This window comes from Symphalangus syndactylus, chromosome 21 (assembly GCF_028878055.3).
Source record: "Symphalangus syndactylus isolate Jambi chromosome 21, NHGRI_mSymSyn1-v2.1_pri, whole genome shotgun sequence".
NCBI lineage: Eukaryota > Metazoa > Chordata > Mammalia > Primates > Hylobatidae > Symphalangus > Symphalangus syndactylus.
In genome coordinates this window covers 36,016,474-36,040,910 of record NC_072443.2, presented here as the reverse complement: position 1 = coordinate 36,040,910, position 24,437 = coordinate 36,016,474, and the positions used below count along the sequence as shown (strand labels likewise).

At 38.2% G+C, this 24,437-nt stretch overlaps 2 protein-coding genes across 23 annotated transcripts in view; one reads left to right on the top strand and one right to left on the bottom strand.

Moving 5' to 3' along the window:
* Positions 1-24,437, bottom strand: part of CD200 (CD200 molecule) — a 256,287-nt gene that overhangs the window by 217,142 nt on the left and 14,708 nt on the right. For 7 of the 22 annotated variants that reach the window (XM_063630060.1, XM_063630057.1, XM_063630049.1 and 4 more), the window contains one exon: positions 5,533-5,733. The exons of 12 other annotated variants lie outside the window; for them this stretch is intronic. The gene's annotated coding sequence lies outside the window, so the exon portion shown is untranslated. Of the gene's footprint in view, positions 1-5,532; positions 5,734-14,919; positions 14,963-24,437 lie in introns of all 22 variants that reach the window. 3 more of the 22 variants (XM_063630059.1, XM_063630061.1, XM_063630063.1) reach the window with 1 other exon arrangement.
* Positions 1-24,437, top strand: part of SLC9C1 (solute carrier family 9 member C1) — a 181,683-nt gene that overhangs the window by 154,111 nt on the left and 3,135 nt on the right. Inside the window, 2 exon segments of the mRNA XM_055260281.2 lie at positions 13,393-13,445; positions 16,607-16,693. Coding sequence (XP_055116256.2) covers positions 13,393-13,445; positions 16,607-16,660 — 107 coding nt within the window. The 3' untranslated portion in view covers positions 16,661-16,693.

Below are 24,437 nucleotides of genomic sequence, written 5' to 3'. Positions count from 1 at the left end.
ACCAAATCTACGTCTGATTGGTATACCTGAAAGTGACGGGGAGAATGGAACCAAGTTGGAAAACACTCTGCAGGATATTATACAAGAGAACTTCCCCAATCTAGCAAGGCAGGCCAACATTCAAATTCAGGAAATAGAGAGAACGCCACAAAGATATTCCTCGAGAAGAGCAACCCCGAGACACATAATTCTGAGATTCACCAAGGTTGAAATGAAGGAAAAAAAGTTAATGGCAGCAAGAGAGAAAGGTCGGGTTACCCACAAAGGGAAGCCCATCAGAATAATAGCGGATCTCTCAGCAGAAACTCTACAAGCCAGAAAAGAGTGGGGGCCAATATTCAACATTCTTAAAGAAAAGAATTTTCAACCCAGAATTTCATATCTAGCCAAACTAAGCTTCATAAGTGGAGGAGAAATAAAATCCTTTACAGACAAGCAAATGCTGAGAGATTTTGTCACCACCAGGCCTACCCTACAAGAGCTCCTGAAGGAAGCACTAAACATGGAAAGGAACAATCAGTACCAGCCACTGCAAAAACATGCCAAATTCTACAGACCATTGAGGCTAGGAAGAAACTGCATCAACTAGTGAGCAAATTAACCAGCTAACATCATAATGACAGGATCAAATTCACACATAACAATATTAATCTTAAATGTAAATGGGCTAAATGCTCCAATTAAAAGACACAGACTGGCAAATTGGATAAAGAGTCAAGACCCATCAGTGTGCTGTATTCAGGAAACCCATCTCATGTACAGAGACACACATAGGATCAAAATAAAGGGATGGAGGAAGATCTACCAAGCAAATGAAAAACAAAAAAAGGCAGGGGTTGCAATCCTAGTCTCTGATAAAACAGAGATCAAAAGAGAGAAAGAAGGCCATTACATAATGGTAAAGGGATCAATTAAACAAGAAGAGCTAACTATCCTAAATATATATGCACCCAATACAGGAGCATCCAGATTCATAAAGCAAGTCCTTAGAGACCTACAAAGAGACTTAGACTCCCACACAATAATAATGGGAGACTTTAACACCCCACTGTCAACATTAGAACGATCAATGAGACAAAAAGTTAACAAGGATATCCAGGAATTGAACTCAGCTCGGCACCAAGTAGACCTAATACACATCTACAGAACTCTCCACCCCAAATCAACAGAATATACATTCTTCTAAGCACCACACCACACTTATTCCAAAATTGACCACATAGTTGGAAGTAAAGAACTCCTCAGCAAATGTAAAAGAACAGAAATTATAACAAACTGTCTCTCAGACCACAGGGCAATCAAACTAGAACTCTGGATTAAGGAACTCACTCAAAACTGCTCAACTACATGGAAACGGAACAACTTGCTCCTGAATGACTACTGGGTACCTAACGAATTGAAGGCAGAAATAAAGATGTTCTTTGAAACCGATGAGAACAAAGACACAACGTACCAGAATCCCTGGGACACATTCAAAGCAGTGTGTAGAGGGAAATTTATAGCACTAAATGACCACAAGAGAAAGCAGGAAAGATCTAAAATTGACACGCTAACATCACAATTAAAAGAACTAGAGAAGCAAGAGCAAACACATTCAAAAGCTAGCAGAAGGCAAGAAATAACTAAGATCAGAGCAGAACTGAAGGAAACAGAGACACAAAAAACCCTTCAAAAAATCAATGAATACGGGCGCTGCTTTTTGAAAAGATCAACAAAATTGATAGACCACTAGCAAGACTAATAAAGAAGAAAAGAGAAAATAATCAAATAGACGCAATAAAAAATGATAAAGGGGATATCGCTACCGATCCCACAGAAATACAAACTACCATCAGAGAATACTGTAAACACCTCTACGCAAATAAACTAGAAAATCTACAAGAAATGGATGAATTCCTCGACACATACACCCTCCCAAGACTAAAGCAGGAAGAAGTTGAATCTCTGAATAGACCAATAACAGGCTCTGAAATTGAGGCAATAATTAATAGCTTACCAACCAAAAAAAGTCCAGGACCAGACGGATTCACAGCCGAATTCTACCAGAGGTACAAGGAGGAGCTGGTACCATTCCTTCTGAAACTATTCCAATCAATAGAAAAAGAGGGAATCCTCCCTAACTCATTTTATGAGGCCAGCATCATCCTGATACCAAAGCCTGTCAGAGACACAACAAAAAAGAGAATTTTAGACCAATATCCCTGATGAACATTGATGCAAAAATCCTCAATAAAATACTGGCAAACCAAATCCAGCAGCACAACAAAAAGCTTATCCACCATGATCAAGTGGGCTTCATCCCTGGGATGCAAGGCTGGTTCAACATATGCAAATCAATAAACATAATCCAGCATATAAACAGAACCAATGACAAAAACCATAAGATTATCTGAATAGATGCAGAAAAGGCCATCGACAAAATTCAACAATGCTCCATGCTAAAAACTCTCAATAAATTAGGTATTGATGGGACGTATCTCAAAATAATAATAGCTATCTATGACAAACCCATAGCCAATATCATACTGAATGGGCAAAAACTGGAAGCATTCCCTTTGAAAACTGGCACAAGACAGGATGCCCTCTCTCACCACTCCTATTCAACATACTGTTGGAGGTTCTGGCCAGGGCAATCAGGCAGGAGAAGGAAATAAAGGGTATTCAATTAGGAAAAGAGGAAGTCACATTGTCCCTGTTTGCAGATGACATGATTGTATATCTAGAAAACCCCATCGTCTCAGCCCAAAATCTCCCTAAGCTGGTAGGCAACTTCAGCAAAGTATCAGGATACAAAATCAATGTGCAAAAATCACAAGCATTCTTATACACCAATAACAGACAAACAGAGAGCCAAATCATGAGTGAACTCCCATTCACAATTGCTTCAAAGAGAATAAAATACCTAGGAATCCAACTTACAAGGGATGGGAAGGACCTCTTCAAGGAGAACTACAAACCACTGCTCAATGAAATAAAAGAGGATACAAACAAATGGAAGAAGATTTCACGCTCCTGGGTAGGAAGAATCAATATCATGAAAATGGCCATACTGCCCAAGGTAATTTATAGATTCAGTGCCATCCCCATCAAGCTACCAATGACTTTCTTCACAGAATTGGAAAAAATTACTTTAAAGTTCATATGGAACCAAAAAAGAGCCCACATTGCCAAGTCAATCCTAAGCCAAAAGAGCAAAGCTGGAGGCATCACGCTACCTGACTTCAAACTATACTACAAGGCTATAGTAACCAAAACAGCATGGTACTGGTACCAAAACAGAGATATAGACCAATGGAACAGAACAGACCCTTCAGAAATAATGCCACATATCTACAACCATCTGATCTTTGACAAACCTGACAAAAACAAGAAATGGGGAAAGGATTCCCTATTTAACAAATGGTGCTGGGAAAACTGGCTAGCCATATGTGGAAAGCTGAAACTGGATCCCTCCCTTACATCTTATACAAAAATTAATTCAAGATGGATTAAAGATTTAAATGTTAGACCTAAAACCATAAAAACCCTAGAAGAAAACCTAGGCAATACCATTCAAGACATAGGCATAGGCAAGGACTTCATGACTAAAACACCAAAAGCAGTGGCAAGAAAAGCCAAAATTGACAAATGGGATCTAATTAAACTAAAGAGCTTCTGCACAGCAAAAGAAACTACCATCAGAGTGAACAGGCAACCTATAGAATGGGAGAAAATTTGTTGCAATCTACTCATCTGACAAAGGGCTAATATCCATAATCTACAATGAACTCAAACAAATTTACAAGAAAAAAACAAACAACCCCATCAAAAAATGGGTGAACGATATGAACAGACACTTCTCAAAAGAAGACATTTATGCAGCCAAAAGACACATGAAAAAATGTTCATCATCACTGGCCATCAGAGAAATGCAAATCAAAACCATAATGAGATACCATCTCACACCAGTTAGAATGGCGATCATTAAAAAGTCAGGAAACAACAGCTGCTGGAGAGGATGTGGAGAAATAGGAACACTTTTACACTGTTAGTGGGACTGTAAACCAGTTCAATCATTGTGGAAGTCAGTGTGGCGATTCCTCAGGGATCTAGAACTAGAAATACCATTTGACCCAGCCATCCCATTACTGGGTATATACCCAAAGGATTATAAATCATGCTGCTATAAAGACACCTGCACACGTATGTTTATTGTGGCACTATTCACAATAGCAAAGACTTGGAACCAACCCAAATGTCCATCAATGATAGACTGGATTAAGAAAATGTGGCACATATACACCATGGAATACTATGCAGCCATAAAAAAGGATGAGTTCATGTCCTTTGTAGGGACACGGATGAAGCTGGAAACCATCATTCTTAGCAAACTATCACAAGGACAAAAAACCAAACACTGCATGTTCTCAGTCATAGGTGGGAATTGAACAATGAGAACTCATGGACACAGGAAGGGGAACATCACACACCGGGGACTGTTGTGGGGTGGGGGGTGGGGGGAGGGAATAGCATGTGGCGATATGCCTAATGTTAAATGATGAGTTACTGGGTGCAGCACACCAACATGGCACATGTATACATATGTAACTAACCTGCACGTTGTGCACGTGTACCCTAAAACTTAAAGTATAATTAAAAAAAAAAAGAAAACACAATGTGGAAAATGTTCAACATTGTTAATGTTTACAGAAACAAATTATATATTTGGTCTATTTGATTTGTGAAATTTTATAAAAATTATAATACCTCTCAACCAAAAAGAATGTAGTGAATTTGATACATATTCTTACTTTATTAATAGCAATGTAAACAATAAAGTAAATTTATCAGGAGATTCCAAAAGACATAAAAGTGTTTATATCCTTTGACTAAATAATATGATGTCTCAACGTTTATCCTAAAGATATAAAGCTAAAAAAGAAAATGATAATTGAGCATATTTTAAAAATAAAACATAAGAAATAATAAAAATGTATAATGATGAATGAATGGTTAACTAAATCAGTACATCAGTCAATGTGATTGAATGTTATATAAGCATTAAAAACTTGATTTTCCGTATTATAACTTTTGAAAAACAGTGATACAAGGAAAGAAATAGCAGACACTGGGGTCTACTTGAAGGAGGAGGATGGGAGGAAGGAGAAGAGTAGAAAAGATAACTATTGGGTACTAGGCTTAATACCTGGGTGATGAAATGATATACACAATAAACTTCTGTGACAACGTGTTTACATTTGTAACAAACTATTCACATGTACCCCCAAACCTAAACTAAACGTTAAAGAAAAACCAGTGATATACGTCAAGTAAAAATACCAAGAATATAACATTATATTACTAATGTAAATGAGTTTAATCTTTATTATGTACAATCATATAATTTTGCATCTATGTGGACACAAAATACTGCCACTGTATGGTCCCCACTGACCTTAAGATTAAGCATATACAGAGTGGCATAACCAAGATAATGGAATAGAAGGTAATACATTCATATATCCCACAAAAAAAAAAATTCTGTACCCATACATGGCCCAAAGCCTCTCTGCAGGAGCCTCAAAATTTAGGTAGGAGTTTGTGAAGTCTTCATGTAGCTCACAACCTAGGAGCATCATTTTGAGAAGCAGATTGACTCCAGGTAGTTGATACTACAAGCTTGCTTCCACATTCAAGTCTTGAAATTGTCCTGTCCTCCAAGGGGCTTGGCTCCTTCCTCATTTGGTCTTGAGCCTGCAACCAAAACCATCTGTCAAGGAATCCAAGATGTATCATGCATACTTGTGCCTTGGCAGAGAAACTCATCTGCCTGCTAACATCTATCTCAGTGATGAACCTGAAAGTTTCCCTGTGGTTTGGCTTCAACCACTCTCAGCTGAGGTCCCAGCTCAGAGCTGTTCACACAAGGATCCAGAGAGAGAATCACCCATATCACACAACCTGGGAGTCTGAGCCTCCCTGACAGGCTTGCCGACCTCCAACTCACAGCAGATCCTGATGGCACCAAGTCTCAGGTCTGGCTCCTCCCACTGCAACCAGTAAACTATCCCATCTGTGCTGAAACCTGCAAGGCATGCCCCTCTGAAGCAATAAGACAAAGACTCTCCAGCCTGTGTCCCACAGCAGATCCCCAATCAACCTAATCTGAGGTCCAGCCCTTCTTACTGCAGTCAGGGAACTATCCCATCTGTTCAGGTACCTACTGGGAAACACATACCTATCTGAACTGATGTGACAGGCATGCCAGCCTCTATCTCACAGCTTTCTCAACTTTGTCCCCTCCTGCTACATCAGGGAGCTATCCTATCTGTGCTGGGTAATGTGCACTACTCTGAAGCAAGACTGACCTCTCCAGCCTCTGTCCCACAGCAGATCCTGAGGGGACAGTCTCAGCTCTGGCTCCTCCCGCTACAGTCAAGGAACTGCCTTGCTTGTGCAGGCACCTGCTGGGTGATGCATGCCCATCTAAGCCAACAATACGGGCCTATCAACCTCCTTTCTCTGGCAAATCCCAAGGGGGCCCAGCCTCAACTTCAACCCTTCTGTTGCCCATGCTGAAGTGCAGTGGTGCAATCATGTCTCATGGCAGCCTTGAACTCTTGGACTCAAGCAGTTCTCCCACCTCAGCCTCTCAGTGTTGGGATTACAGGCATGAGCCACTGCGGCTGGCCCAACTTCAACCCTCTCACTGCAATCAGGGACCCAACATATCCATGCAGAGATGGGCAGAGAGTCACATCCATCCAGGGCATTGGGACAGTCTTCTGAACTCAGATTCCAGACCAGCACTCTCACACAACCCCAGAACCCTCCCTGGGTCTTCCCCAGGTCCATCTGGGCCTTAAAACCACATCAGCCTTGAAATCCTTGTGAGCATCTTGGTAAGCCTGGGCTTAGAGCATACTCTAGTGCTGAGAGGGCTGCAGTGATCACAGATTCAGGTAACTAAACAATCAGTCTGCCAGAATCCATGGAAGGCTCTCCAAAGACAGACAGAGACAGGCAAAGGCAAACTGTGGAGACTAAAATAAATACCTAATCCCTCAATGTACATGTCCACAAGCATCAGGAATATTGAGAGAAATATGACCTCACCAAATGCACAAAATAAGATGTCAGAAACCAACCCCAAAGTGATGGAGATGTGTGATCTCTCAAAGAATTCAAGAAAACATTTTAAGGAAACTCTCTGGACTTCAAGAAAACACCAAATGAATTCAGAAATTTATCAATGAAATTTAACAGAGATCAAAATTTTAAAAAATCAAACATAAGTCCTAAAGCTGAAAAATAAAATTAATGAAAAACCATCGACAGCAGAATTGATCAAATAGAAGAAGGAATCAGTGAAGTTGAAGACAGTCCAGTTGAAAATACAGTCAGAGGAGAAAAAGAATAAAAAAAAGAATAAAGATATCTTACAAGGTCTAGGTGACAACATCTAAAGAACAAATATTTTGGTTTTTGAAGTTAAAAAGGGAACTGAGAAAGAAAAAGTTGTATAAAGTTTGTTTTAATAAATAATAACAGAAAACTTTACAAACCTGGACAAGGAGATAAATATCTAGATACAAAAAGATTAAGTCATCAATCAGATTTAACTCATATAAGAATACCCCAAAACATTATAATCAGGTACTCAAAAGCCAAAGATAAAGAAAGGAAAAAGCGACTTTTGAGCAAAAGCAATGAGGAAAAAAAAGAAGGAAATAATATGTAAGGGAAATCCAATATGCCTGAAAGCAGACTTCTCAACAGAAACCTTACAGGCCAGGAGGAGTAGAAAGATATATTCAAAGTGCTGAAGAAAAAAAAAAAATCTGCCAAGCATGAATACTGTACTCAGAAAAGCTAAATTTCAGAAAGAAAGGAGAAATAAGAACTTTCCCAGACCAAAAAAAAAAAAAAACTTGAGGGGATTTATCACTATCAGACCTGTCCTATAAGAAATGCTAAAGGAAATTCTTCAAATAGAAAGAAAATGATATCGATGTGATTGTTACACTAATATGGTAATCATGGTGTGTGAATCACTTATATCCCTACTAAGAAGAATAAGAGACAAAATATTTAAAATAATACTAACTACAACAATTTTAAAGAGATAAGCAATATAAAATGCAAGTTGTGACATTAAAAATCAAAATGTGGGGTAAGTTGGGAATTAATGTGTACAGATGTCTTTGTTTGTGTGTTTGTTTCTTCTGTCTCTTTTTTGCAATCAAAGTTAAGTTGGCATTAGTTTTAAATAACTTATTTAAAACATACTACCAGAAAAAAATAACTAAACACAATGGAAGATAGTAAGAAAGGAAGAAAGAGAATAGTTACAAAACAACTAGAAAACAAGTAAGACAGTGGCAGTAGTAAGTCCTTACCTATTAGTAATAACAATGAATGTAAATGGACTACATTCTCCAATTAAAAGATAAAGCATGGCTTAATAAATTAAAAAAATAAAACCCAACTATATGCTGCCTATGAGAAGAACTCTTTGCCTATAAAGATACATGTACACTGAAAATGAGAGGATAGAATAAAATATTCTATGCAAACAGAAACCAAAAGAGGAAGAATAGCTATACTTATATCAGATAAAATGGACCTTAAATCGAAATCTTTACAAAAAAAAAAGAACAAAAAAGGTCATTATATAATAAAAAAGGGTCAATTAAACAAGAGGATCTAACAATTGCCAATATACGTATGCGCTAAACATCAGTCCCCAGATATGTAAAGCAAATATTAAGAGATCTAAAGGGAGAGGTGGACTGCAATACAACAGTAGTAGGGGACTTCAACACCCCAGTTACAGCAATGGGCAGATTATCAAGTCAGAAAATTAACAAACATTGGAGTTAAACTAGACCCTACACCAAATGAGCCTAACAGACATTTACAGAGTATTTCATTCAACTGCTGCAGAATATACATTTTTCTTATCAGCACATGGAATATTCTCCAGGATAGGCCACATGTTAAGCCACAAAACAAGTCTCAACGATTTTTAAAAAGTCAAAACTATATCAAATATCTTTTCTGACCACAATGGGATAAAACTAGAAATCAATCAGAGGAGGAACTATGGAAACTGTGTAAATACATGAAATTTAAAAAAACATGCACCTAGATGACCAATGGATCAATTTAGAAATTAAAGGAAAAATTTATTTTAATTTATTGAAATAAATGAAAATGGAAACACAAAATTTCAGAGCCTATGAGATATAGCAAAACTAATACTAAGTGGGAAGTCTATAGCAATAAATACCCACACTCCCAAAATAGAAACACCTAAAAAAAAATCTAATGACACACCTCAGGGAACTTGAAAGCAAGAACAAACCAAATCCAAAATTAGTAGAAGAGAAGAAATAATAAATGAGCAGAAATAAATAAAATTGGAAATAATAATGATTTTAAAATTTGGCAAAAAAATTTTGTTTTTTAAAAAAGATAATTAACAAAACCTTATCTAGACTAAGAAAAAGAGATAAACCCCAGACAAATAAAACCAGAAATAAAAAGTAAAGATTGCAACTGATACCACAGAAATACAAAGGATCATCATAGACTACTATGAAAAATTATACGTGAACAAATTGGAAAACCTAGAAGAAATGGATAAATTCCTGGACACATACAACCTATCAAAATTGAAACATGAAGAAATAGAACACCTGTACAGACCAATAACACATGACAAGATCAAAGCCATAATAAAAAGTCTCCCATTAAAGAAAACCCTAGGATTTAATGGGTTCACTACTGAATTGTAATGAATATTTAAATAATAACTAATATCAATTCTACTTAAACTATATCAAAAAATTGAAGAGAAAGAAATACTTTTAAATTTATTCCACTAGGCCAGCATTATCCTGATACCAAAAGCAGACAAGAACACAGGAAAAATAGAAAACTACAGGCCAATATCCTTGATCAACATAGATGCAAAAATCCTCAACAAAATACTAGCAAACGAAATTCAACAATAGATTAAAAAGGTCATTCATCATGATCAAGTGGGATTCATCTCAAGGATGCACAGATGGTTCAACATATACAAATCAATAAATGTGATGTATTACATCAACAGAATCAAGGATGAAAACCCTATGATCATTTCAGTAAATGCAGAATAAGTATTCAATAAAATTCAACATCCTTTCATAATAAAAATCATCAACAAATTGAATATAGAAGGAACATACCTCAACACAATAAATGTGACATATATGGCAAACTCTCAACTAATAACATATTAAACAGGAAAGAATTTAAAAAAGCTTTTCCACGAAGATCTGGAGCAAAACAAGGATGTCCATTTTTATCACTATTCAAGATAGTACTGGTGGTCCAAGCCAGAGCAATTAGGCAAGAGAAAAAAATAAAGGCGTCCAAATTGAAAGGAAGAAGTCAAAGTATTCTCATTTGCAGACGACATGATAGCATCCTTAGAAAAACCTAAGGACTCCACACCAAAAACTCTTAAAACTGATAAATCCAGTAAAGTTGCAGGATACAAAATCAACATACAAAAAGTCAGTAGCATTTATATAGGCTAACAGTGATCAGTCTAAAAAAGAAATGAAGAAAGCAATCGTATTTACAATAGCTACAAAAAAATAAAATACCTAGGAATAAATTTAACTTAAGAAGTGAAAGATCTCTACAAGAAAAACTATAAAACACTCTTGAAAGAAATCAAAGAAGGCGCACAAAAAATTAAAAGATATTCCATGTTCATAGATTGGAATAATTAATGTTGTTAAAGTGGTCTATACTACCCAAAGCAATCTATAAATTCAAAGCAAGGCCTATCAAAATACCAATGGCATTCTCCACAGACATAGAAAAAAAATCCTAAAATCCATAGGGAACCACAAAAGACCCTGAATAGCTACAGCAGTCTTGAGCAAAAAGAACAAAACCAGAGGCATCACATTACCTGATTTCAAATTATACTACAAAGCTACAATTACCAAAATAGCATGGTACTGGCATAAAAACAGATACATAGATCAATGGAGCAGAATAAAGAACCCAGAAATAAATCCATGCACTGATAGCCAACTCATTTTCAACAAAAGCACCAAGAACATATATTGGGAAAAGGACAGTCTCTTTAATAATTGGTGCTAGAAAAACTGGACATCCATATGCAGAAGAATGAAACAAGCTTCCCATCTATTATCATATAGAAAAAAACAACTCAAAATGGATTAGAGACTTAAATTTAAGACCTAAAACTGTAAAACTACAAAAAAAAGTTGGGAAAATGCTATAGGACATTGGCCTGAAGATTTTTTTGCTTCAGGCCACAAAAGAACAGACAACCAAAGCCAAAATAAACAAGTGGGATTATATCAAGCTAAAAACTTCTGCACAACAAAGGAAACAGTCTACAAAGTGAAGAGACAACTTACAGAATAACAAAATATTTGCAAACTATTCATCTGATATGGTATTAATAACCAGAATATATAAGGAACATAACTCAATAGCAAAAACACAAGTACTCGATTTTTAAATGCGCAAAAGATCTGAAGAGACATTTATCAAAAGAAGACATGCAAATGACCAACAGATATACGAAAAAATGCTCAACATCACTAAAAATAGAGAAATGCAAATCAAAACCATAATGAGATATCATTTCACCTTAGTTAGAATGACTACTGTCAAAAAGACAAAAAATTTAAAATACTGGCAAATATACCAAGAAAAGGGAATACCTGTACACTATTGGTGGGAATGTAAAGTAGTACAGCCATTATGGAAAACTGTACAGTGTTTCTTTAAAAAAAAAAAAAAAAAACTAAAAATAGAATTACCATATGATCTATCAATCCCACTGCTGGGTATATATTCAAAAGAAATAAAATCAGTATGTTGAAGCGATGTCTTCACTCCCATGTTTATTGCAGCACTGTTCACAACACCCAAGATATGAAATCAACATGTGTTCATCAACAAATGGATAAAGAAAATGCAGTGTGTATGTGTGCATATGTGTATATACACAATGGAATATTATCTAGCCATTAAAAAAACAATAAAATTCTCTCATTTGCTGCAATATGTTTGAAACTAGAGGTCATTCTCTTAAGCTAAATAATCCAGGCACAAAAAGACAAATGCGACATGTTCTCACTCATCTGTGGGCACTAAAAAAGTGGATCTCATAGAAGTATAGAGTATCATGATAGTTATCAAAGACTGAGAAGGAAAGGGAAAGGAGACGATGAAGAGAAGTTGACTAAGGGGTACACAAAAAATACAGTTAGAGGGGATAAATTCTAGTATTCAATAGTACAGTAATTATAGTTAAAAAAATATATTGTATATTTCCAAATAGCCAGAAGAGAAGAATTGTAATGTTCCCAACACACAAAAAAAAGATAAATGTTTGAGGTGATGGATATCCCAATTATTCTGATTTGATCTTTACGCATTGTATACAGGCATCAAAATATTATATGTACCCCCAAAATAGGTACAACTAATATATATCAATAAAATATTTAAATTGTCAAAAAAATTAAAATAAAATACCTTGATTCTCTGCTTTTAAAAATGATTAAGCATATACAGGGCATGGTTTTGGGCCCTTCACCATCTGCACTTTCACCTGCTACCTCCTCTCCCCACTCTTTAAAACCTAGCTATAGCAAACTACAAATGGTTCACCTGATACCTCCTCTCCCCACTCTTTAAAACCTAGCCATAGCAAACTACAAATGGTTCACCTGGTGGCCTCCCATTCCTGAGCCTTTCCCCATGTTGTTCATTTTTCCTGAAATTCTCTATACATCCTCTTCCCCACATCTCCTCATTTCATGGCGCTAACTCCTTATCCTTGAAATCTCACCTTTTTCTCCAAGCAGCCATCACTAATACATCCAAAATTCACAAAACTGCGCTATGTGACTCTCCTGCATGCTCCCATAGCCCAACATACACACAGTTCTGTTTTTACCACGTCATATTTCTTTGTATGTTTGCTAGTCTGTCTGTTTTACTAACTTAAAACTCCTAGAAGACATGGATCTTAACTCTTTTGCTTTCTTATGTATCCTCATTGCTAGCAACATGCCTGATCCTCAATACATATTAATATAAAAGTATTTTGGGATATTGGAATGATAGATGATTTTGTAGCTCTACTTTCCAAACTTTTTGCACATTTATCATATAATCTCCATAATAAAAGACTTATAATCACTTTTTAAAATGTGACCCCCTTTTTTTTTAGCCAAATGAGATTACCACCAATTTCAGATCACAGATCCTGAGTGTGATTTGAATCTGATCTAATCTGATAGTTGGACTAACAGAAATAGTCACTTGCTTCAGTGGTTGAATTGACACTTTTTTTTTTTTAATCAGGTTCAGCTGGAACATTGGAAGAAGGCATTCAAGAAGAAACAAATGTTAAGGAGGTAAATTTAAAGCAGCCTTTCTAAAAGTTTTATTTTGGGTAAAAGAGAGTCTAGAATTTATGGAAACTACCAATGTGTTTCTCTTATTCTGAAAAAGTTCATCTGCTAGTCATTTTGTAGATTTTGGTGTAAAAGACTTATTTTAGCACTGGGTACAGTGGAAATTATACTTATTTTTAGGGAAGTATTAGAGAAATGACAAAGAAAAATGAAGTTCAAGGGATGCTAGAAGACCTGTCTTGAATCACATTAGCAACCAGGCACTACCAGGATGGCTACAGTTGTAGCACACCCAAGCCCTTTCCACTCCCCGTTGGAGTGCCAAAATCTGGACTGACCTTAATCCTTTCAGTGCTACCTCAGCTATGCATTTGGGATCTTTAAGCCTGAAAGCAGTTTGCCCTGTGTTCACAGTGCATGACAGAAAGAAGGAGCTCAATAATAAATGCTCTAATAAAATATATCCCGGCTAACCTAAATTATTCACAAATATTGATCAATTTCATATTCCTCTATGACCCTGGGGATCTTGAGATCCTCAAAATCTTGAGCCAACTTCACAATAGGATTCCAAGCTATGAAACACTATAGGACTCTGGAACTGAAACTGAGCAGAGAGAAATATAATGAAAATACCCCACCAAATCTACATCATCCTACCTGTGTCTGAATCGTATGGACTCCAGATGCAATGGAGAGTTCATTTTTAGTTTGAGTCTCTGCCAAGTTGGTTATATTGCTCCAGAAGAAGCTGATTATAATACTCAGAATCTGATAAATGTCTGCTATGAATACACAAGCCATAAAATTGTATATTTCGTTGTTAAATACATATTTTACATCAATTAAGCCTATTTGTTCTATTAGCACTAGACATAAACCTCTGAGAACAGACACTCCTTTTATCCCCAACATCTCCTCACAAATATATGTTGAATAAAAGATGATCATAGGCTCTGTGATAAGTTGAAGATGTTCCTCATCCAAGTGCCCTGGCTTTTAAGAGGACAACACTCTTCTCCAGTACCCAAGTTTCCATCCCTCATGAAAGAAGGATGTTCACTCTCTCCCAAAAGGATTTTGGAGACTTCTTGGGAAAAAGTTTCCTCAAACCTTTCATATTTATTGCCTGTTGAATGGAATTCATGGCAGAATAGCATAAGGGTCAAGAATCTGGGCTCTGGTATGAGACTTTCTGGAATTGACTCAGATTCTACCACTTAATAGCCATGTGACCTTGGGCAAATTTTTTAACCTACATAAGCATCATTTTTTCATCTATAAAAGAGTGATAATAGCAATACCCACCTCTGTAAAGATCAAAGAAATGAAAAGTACATTGCACAGTTCTTGGCACAAACAAGCAATTCCTACACACAGTTTCCATTATTCTTGGCTCACCCCTTCTTAATACAGGAAACTATTTCTCCAAACATCTTTGTCCCTTCCCATATTCTCTAAAAAACATGGATACATGCACCTATTCCAATTCTTCCAAACACAGCTGCTCCTGAAGGCTAGAGAATAACAAAGGGAAATAACAATAGAAAAATAGATGAGGAGGACATTTAAAATAAAATATTAGATGACTTCTAGAGCCCACTGACAAGACCATTTTTTTTTTTTTAACAATGCTGCCTTAATAACATATTTGGAGGGATCGAAGAAGGAAAGCTAATGTTTTTCATGTACCTAGCCTCAAAGAATGCTGCTTTTCCATCAATTAAAAAAAATGATGGCATGGTGGTTGTTAATGAAGCAGGAGTGTGAAAATGAAAGTTTGTTAAATGACAGGAACATTAGCTATTAAGACATATAAAGAAAATCATCAAATTGTGTTGTTTAGTAGATGCTTCTCCCTGCAGTTAGATCCTGGCTGTGTTAGACTCAGCTCTCTTCCCAGGATCCCAAACCCTTTCCTCATTATTACCATCCCAGGACTGTGGCTTTCCCTTTACATAATAAAAAGTCCATCAAAGGTGTGGGGGAAAGAAAGATAGATCAGACTGTTATTGTGTCTATCTAGAAAAAGGAAGACATAAGAAACTCCATTTTGAGCTGTACTAAGAAAAATTCTTCTGCCTTGAGATGCTGCTAATCTGTAACCCCGGCCCCAACCCTGTGCTTGCAAAAACATGTGCTGTATTGACTCAAGGTTTAATGGATTTAGGGCTGTGCAGGATGTGCTTTGTTAAAAATGTGTTTGCAGGCAGTATGCTTGGTAAAAGTCATCGCCATTCTCCAGTCTTGAGTACCCAGGGACACAATGCACTGCGGTAGGTCGCACAGACCTCTGCCCAAGAAATCCTAGGTATTGTCCAAGGTTTCTCCCCACTGAGACAGCCTGAGATATCGCCTCATGGGAAGGGAAAGACCTGACCGTTCCACAGCCTGACACCAATACAGGGTCTGTGCTGAGGAGGATTAGTGAAAGAGGAAGGCTTCTTTGCAGTTGAGATAAGAGGAAGGCATCTGTCTTCTGCTTGTCCCTGGGAATGGAATGTCTCGATGTAAAACCTGATCGTACATTCTATTTTATGAGATAGGAGAAAACCGCCTTATGGCTGGAGGTGAGACATGCTGGTAGCAATACTGCTCTTTACTGCACTGAGATGTTTGTGTAAAGTCAAACATAAATCTGGCATACATGCACATCGAGGCACAGCACCTTTCCTTAAACTTATTTAGACACAGAGTCCTTTGCTCACATGTTTTCCTGCTGACCCTTTACCCACCATTACCCTATAGTCCTGCCACATCCCCCTCTCCGAGATGGTAGAGATAGTGATCAATAAATACTGAGGGAACTCAGAGACCAGTGCCGGTGCAGGTCCTCCCTATGCTGAGTGCAGGTCCCCTGGGCCCACTTTTCTTCCTCTATACTTTGTCTCTGTGTCTTATTTCTTTTCTCAGTCTCTCGTCTCCACCTTGAGAGAAATACCCACAGGTGTGGAGGGGCAGGCCCCCTTCAAAAGGCCTATCATCACATCAAGTAACAAACTGTTTTGAATCCCAGGACGGAGCACACAGTGCTGCCACTGCCAGGAGTCCCCAGCCTTGCTCCCTGCTCTGTGGACTGAATTCTACCAGCCCTGCTTTGTAAGTCTGACCCTTATTAACAGTCTCAGAATTTGAGTCCTATCTCCTGTCTCAATTTCTAGATGCAAGAGCCTGCACATTTTCTTGATGATCTCAATGACAAAGTTCAACTGTAAGGAGTCCCCTAGAATAAACCTAAGGAAAGTCAGGTAAGCCACCCTGGTTTCCTCAACAGGATCAGGAGCACATCTGTCCCTGGAGATACAGACTGAGCCAAAGTTACTCGCCCTTTATGTGACAGTGTGAATTATAACTCTTTCCACTAGTCAGATGATTCTTCTAATTACAGTGTTTCTAAGTTGTAATTTAGAGAATTAACTTTAAAATACGACTCCTTTATCTAGGTTTCTGAAAACTTCATAATATTCTGGTTTCCTCTCTATATACTGGTACTTAATCTCACATGCAACACTGGCTGCTCTCAATTTAGCAGGTTATTTTTCAGGCTACCATGTACTGTTGGAAGATATAAAAAGATAAGTTATGACTTCAATTCTCAAGTGTTTATGTTCTAGTTAAGAAGACAAAACCTACCAGAAGGCAATTAAACTACCATAAAAGATACACTGTGGATAACACCAGCTGAAGTTAAAGGCATTCAAGAGAGAAATGGCTGGCTGTGAGAATGGGCAAAGTCTTTGTAAAGAAAGGAAGAGGATGTTCACAAGAGAGGATAAAAGAAAGCAAGACCTTTGGGGAACAATGAGAAGGACAGTCTGACAGTTAACTGTTCAAAATGTGTCTATGGGGAAATATTTGTGTGTGTATGCTTTATATGATTTTATGTTACATAAATCATATCACTAAGTTAAAAAATAAAAGCCATCAGATAAATAGGTTTATCTCCATTTTAAAAATGTAATTCTTCAGGCTGGGCGCGGTGGCTCATGCCTGTAATCCCAGCACTTTGGTAGGCCAAGGCAGGTGGATCACGAGGTCAGGAGTTCAAGACCAGCCTGACCAAGGTGGTGAAACCCCATCTCTATTAAAAATACAAAAATTAGCCAGGCGCTGTGGTAGATGCCTGTAATCCCAGCTACTCAGGAGGCTGAGGCAGGAGAATCACTTGAACCTGGGCAGTGGAGGTTGCAGTGAGCCGAGATCATGCCATTGTACTTCAGCCTGGGCAACAGAGTGAGACTTCATCTCAAAAAAAAAAAAAAAAAAAAAAAACAAATATATATTTCTTCCATGCCACCTCCATATTTTAAAATATGGCCATATTTAAAAGTAGATTTAAAAGCTTAAAATACCCTATGAAAAAGTATTTGCAAGATGAATTTAATGGCAGATTAGAGGCTTTCAGTGTGCCTCAGCCACTTGGAAATAGCAAGATAGTGCATAAAAATTATCTCTGTGAGCTACAATTCAAGAAGGAAGATGGGAATCCACTGGAATCATGAGGGACACCCCAGATCCTAGAGAGAAGAACACCGGCAAACAGCACTCCCATGACAGTATCTACCTCATAAAAGTGAGTGAAGCCCCAGTATATGAGAGAAGTAGAGAGCTTCCCTTTGTGACTCATCTTTCTACTGGAGAGCCATGCAACCCAGGCCAAGGGAGACCACTTTGTTTCTCCCTAGCCCTTGAGTTAACTTAGGAGAAAGGCACTAGAGAAAGCTGTAGACATTTTCCCAGACCTGGGATGAGAGCAGGATGCCATTTTTAATCCAGTCACATAAAAAGTCAGTCATTCTTGGGTGACTCAGCAGCATGGCTATGCAGGCATTTTAGTCTCAGGCCAGAGATTGAACACCCTGTTCTGGAGCAGGGTAGGAGCCTCCACTGCCAGAATTGTGGAAAGTGCCTCAACAGTAGGTGGTAGAATTGTGCTTTTCCCCATTGCAAGTCTGGGGTAGGAGGAAAACTGCTACAGCTGTAGTTTCTCCTGGGTGAAGTGAGACTTTCAGCCAGGGCCAGCTTGGCAACCAGGAACTTATCTGTATGTGCCATTGCTGGGTGCCTTACTCTGCTCCCCTGAGATTGTGGTGCAGTGGGGCCCTCTCTGCTCAACCTCCAGGTAGAAATACAGGTATTTGGAGCAGTCATTCACCTTGTTCAGCACCCTAAGCCATCCCACCCTTCCTGGACACAGATCATGGTGCCGTGGGGCTCCCTCTGCTCCCCACCCAGGAAGATGTCAGGTGTTCAGAGCACCCATTTGCCTTGTTCAGCAGCTTGAGCCATGCAACCCTTTCTGGACATAGATCATGGTACAGTGGGGCTCTCTGCTCCACACCCAGGCAGACCTCCAGGCATTTAGAATACCCATTCACCTGGTTCAGCAGCCTAAGCTATGCCATCCTCCCTAGACATAGATTGTGGTACAGCAGGGCTCTCTGCTCCAAGCCCAGGGAGATCTCCAGACATTTGGGGCACCTGTTTGCCTGGTTCAAGAGCCTGAGCCACCCCATCCTTTCTGCACATAGATCATGGTACAGCAGGGCTCTCTCCGCTCCACACTTAGGCAGATCTCCAGGCATTTGGATTACTCACTCACTGGATCAGCAGCCTGACCCACCCCATCCTTTCTGTACAGAGATCCTGGTGTGTGGGAACTCTCTCTCTGCTTCATGCCCAGGCAGATCACCAGGCATTCAGAGTACCCACTGACCTGTTTCAACATCCTGAGCCACCCCACCCTTCCAGAATCATGATGCAGTGGGACTCTCTGCTCCATGACCAGGCAGATCTCCAGGCATTCAGATTATGCACTCACTGGATCAGCAGCCTGACCCAACTGCTCCCCCTACTTCCTGTGCAGAGATTTTGGTACAGGGGGACCTTCTCTGCTCCATGCTCACACAGATCTCCAAGCATTCAGAGCACCTGCTTCCTTGGGCCAGCAGCCTGAGTCATCCTACCCCTCCTGTGCAGAGATCTTGGTGCAGGGGGGCCATCTCTGCTCCACACACAAGCAGATCTCAGGCATCTGAAGCATCCACTCTTCTAAATTAGGAGCTTAGGCTGCCCCCACTTCCTGTGCAGAGAACTCAGAGCCAAGGTTTCCCAACTCCATGCCCAGGCACACCAGTGAGTACCTGGTGGACACTCACTGGATTCTCTGTTGGCACTGGTGCTTGTGTCTGCTATCAAGAGACCTGCAGACAGATCTGCCCAGTCAAGACACACCCTTTATGGCTCCTACTCCCCATCCCCTCAAGGCTGAGCAGGGAGTTCAGACCACTGTGCATATTAGGAATTAGCCCATTGCCTAAAACAATAGTTTCTGCCAGTAAACACGGGTCAAGTATATACCTAAACACATTGGCCACAGCCAGCTCTTACTGTAAGTGCCATCTACAGGCTTGTAGGGTGAACTGCACAGCCCAATATAAAACCTGCCAAAAGTTTTATTAAGACATAGAGCTATAGTAGCAAAGCCAAAACAGCATTCTCTATGGTCATACCCCCTAGGGAGTAGGGGAAAAGGGAAGGGAAAAAATAAAAAATAAACAAATAATAATATTATTAAAGGGAAAAAAGGAAAATTCTACTCACATGAAAAGAATTACAAAAATTGGAAGTGCCAGTGTCTCCAGATGAGAAGGAACCCATGCAAGAATTCTGACACCATGAAAAATCTGAATGGCACCACTAAAGGATTTCACTAGCTCTCCAGCAATGGTCCTTAACCAAAATGTAAACTCAGAGATACAGATAAGGAAGTCAAAGCATGGATTCTAAGGAAGCTTAATGAGATCCAAGATGAAGTTGGAAATCAACACAAAGAAACCTTAAAACAATCCAGGAAATGAAAGAAGAGATAAACGCCTTAAAAAGAAATCAATCAGGGCTTCTGGAATTGGAAGACTTACCTAAAAAAATTCAAAATACAATTGAAAACTTTATCAATAGACTAAACCAAGGATAAAAATGAATTTCAGAGCTTGAAGACCATTCTTTTGAACTAACCCAATGTGCCTGAAATAAAGTTTAAAAGAATTTTAAAAATGAGCAAAGTCTTTGAGAAATATGGGATTATATAAAGAGATCAAACTTATGAATTATTGGCATTCCCTAGAGAAGGAGAAAAGTCAAACAACCTATAGAATATATTTCAGGAAATAATTCAAGAAAACTTCTTTAATCTTGCTAGAGATGTAGACATCCAGATACAAAAACCTAGAGACAATATACAAAATGAACATCCCCAACACATATAGTCACCAGACTGTCCATGCCAAAGAAAAAATTTTAAAGTCAGGAAAATAGGGTAGATAACATACAGTGGGGACTCCATGAGTCTAACAGCAGATTTCTCAGCAGAAATCTTACAAGCCAGGAGAGACTGGGGACCTATATTCATCATTCTGAAAGAGAGAAAATTCCAACCAAGAATTTCATATCCTGCCAAACTAAGCTTTATAAGCAAAGGAAAATTAAAATATTTTCCAGACAAGAAAGTGCTAAGGGAATTCATTACCATGAGACCACCCTTATAAGAGACTGTTAAGAAAGTTCTAAACAAGGAAACAAAAGAATGGCAACTGCTACCACAAAAACTCACCCATGTACATACCTTGCAGGCCATATAAAACAAAAACACAACAGAAACTGCACAATAGACAGCTAACAACTTCACAATAGGATCAAAATTTACATATCAATATGAATCTTGAATGTAAATGGTGTAAACACCCCCACATAAAAGGCATAGAGTAGCAAGTTGAATTTAAAAAATAAGACCTATCCTTCAAGAAACCCATCTCACACATAATGACACCAATGAGCTCAAAGTAAAGGGCTGGAGAAAGATCTACCATGCAAATGGAAAACAAAAAAGAGCAGGGGTCACTATTTTTATATCAGATAAAACAGACTTTAAATCGGAAACAGTAAAAAAGACAAATGCATTATGTAATGATAAAGGGTTCAATGTAAAAAGAAGACAACCATCCTAAATTTATATGCACCCAATACTGGAGCACCTAGGTTCATAAAACACATACTTCTAGATGTATGAAAAGGCTTAGATAGTCATACAATACTAGTGAGGGACTTTAACTCCCCACTGACAGTATTAGACAGATTGAGACAGAAAAGTAACAGAGAAATTCTGGACTTTAACTCAACACTTGGACCTAATAGACATCTACAGAATACTCCACCCATCAACCACAATGTATATTATTCTCATCTGCACACAAAAAATATTCCAAGATTGACCACATGCTCAGCCATAAAGCAAGTCTCAATCAGTTCAAAAGAATCAAAATCATACCAACCATATTCTTGGACAACAGTGGAATAAAAATAAAAATGAATACCAAGAAGATCTCTCAAAACCACACAATTACATGGAAATTAAACAATTGACTTCTGAATGATGTTTGAGTAAACAATTAAATCAAGGCAAAAATCAAAAAAATACTTTGAAATAAATGAAAGAGATACAACATACCAAAGTCTCTGGGATACAGCAAAACCAGTGTTAAGCATAAAGTTTATAACACTAAATGCCTACCTGAAAAGTTAGAAAGATCTCAAATTAACAATCTAATTTCACACCTTAGGAACTAGAAAAACAAGAACAAATGAGCTACAAAGCTAGCAGAAGAAAAGAAATAACTAAAATCAGAGAAGAACTGAACAAAATTAAGACATAAAAATCCATACAAAGAATCAATGGAAATAAAGTCGGTTTTTTGAAAGGATAAACAAAATCAGTAGATTACTAGCTAGATTTAAAAAAAAAAGAGAGCTCCAAATATGCACAATCAGAAATGACAAAGGTGACATTATAACCAATCCCACAGAAATCCAAAAGATCCTTGGAGATTATTATGAACACCTCTACATACACAAACTAGAAAATGTAGAAGAAATGGTGTATCAGTCCGTTTTCATGCTGCTGATAAAGACATACTTGAGACTGGGCAATTTACAAAAGAAAGAGGTTTACTGGATTTACAGTTCCACATGGCTAGGGAGGCCTCACAATCATGGCAGAAGGTGAAAGACACATCTCATGTAGTGGCAGACAAGAGAAGACAGCTTGGGCAGGGAAACTCCCCCTTATATAATCATCAGATCTCATGAGACTTATTCACTATCATGAGAACAGCACAGGAAAGACTTGCCCCCATGATTCAATTACCTGCTTTCGGGTCTCTCCCACAACATGTGGGAATTTAAGATGAGATTTGGGTGGAAACACAGCCAAACCATATCAAATAGTTAAATTTCTGGGACCACACAATCTCCCAAGATTGAATCAGGAATAAATTGAAAAACTGAACAGACCAATATCAGGTTCCAAAATTGAATCCATAAAAAAAAACCTACCAACCAAAAAAAAAAAAGCCAAGGGCTGGATTCACAGCCAAATTCTACCAGATATACAAAGAAGAGCTAGTACCAATTCTACTGAAACTATTTCAAAAAATCAACGAGAAGGAACTCCTCCCTAACTCATTCTACAAAGCCAGCATCACCCTGATACCAAAACCTGGCAAAACACAATGAAAAAAGAAAACTACAGGCCAATATTCCCAATCAACATAGATGTGAAAATCCTCAACAAAATTTTAGCAAATTAAATCCAGCAGCACATCAAAAAGCTAATATACTACAATCAAGTAGGCTTTATTTCTGGGATGCAAGGCTTATTCAACATCCAGCAGATCAATAACTGTGGTTTACCACATAAAGAGAATCAAAAACAAGGCCATATGATCATCTCTATAGACATAGAGAAAGCTTTTGATAAGATCCAACATCCCTTCTGATAAAAAGCCTCAACAGACTAGGTACTGAAGGAACACACCTCAAAATAACAGGAGCCATCAAGCTTCTATTATTTTTGGGACAAGCCCACAGCCAACATCATACTGAATAGGCAAAAGCTGGAACCATTCCCTTTGAGAACTGGAACAAGAAAAGGATGTCAACTCCCACTACTCCTATTCAACATAATACTAGAAATGCTAGCCAAAGCAATTAGGCAAAAGAAAGAAATAAAAGTCATCCAAAAAAGAAAAAGAAGTCAAACTATCTCTCTTTGCAGACAATACGATTTCACATTTAAAAAACCCCAAGGACTCTACCAAAAGCCTTCTGGAGGTGACAAACAACTTCAGCAAAGTTTCAGGATGCAGAATCAATGTACAAAAATCAGTAGCATTTCTATACACCAGTGTTCAATCTGAGAGCCAAATCAAGAACACACTCCCATTTACCACACACACACACACACACACACACAACCTTAGGAATACATGCAACCAAGGAGGTGAAAGATTTCTATAAGGAGAATGACAAAATACTGCTGAAAGAAATCACAGATGACATAAACAAATGGAGAAACATTCTATGCTTGTGGATTGGAAGAATCAATATTGTTAAAATGGCCATACTGCCCAAAACAATCTACAGATTCAACACTATTCTTATTGAATTACCAACATAATTTTTCACAGAATTAGAAAAAAAAATGGCCGGGTGTGGTGGCTCACACTTGTAATTCCGGCACTTTAGGAGGCCGAGGTGGATGAATCACGAGGTCAGGAGTTTGGGACCAGCCTGGCCAACATGGTGAAACCCGCCTCTACTAAAAATACAAAAAGTTAGCTGGGCTTGATGGTGGGCACCTGTAATCCCAGCTACTCAAGAGGCTGAGGCAGGAGAATCACTTGAACCCAGGAGGCGGAGGTTGCAGTGAGCCAAGATCACACCATTGCACTCAAGCCCAGGTGACAATGTGAGACTCTGTCTCAAAAAAAAAAAAAAAAAAAAAAAGCCAGGGCATCACAATACTATAAGGCATAGTAATCAAAGCAGCATGGTACTGGTACAAAAACAGACACATAGGCCAATGGAACAGAATAGAGAACCTGTAACTAAAGCCCCACACTTACAACCATCTAATCTTCAACAAAGTTGACAATA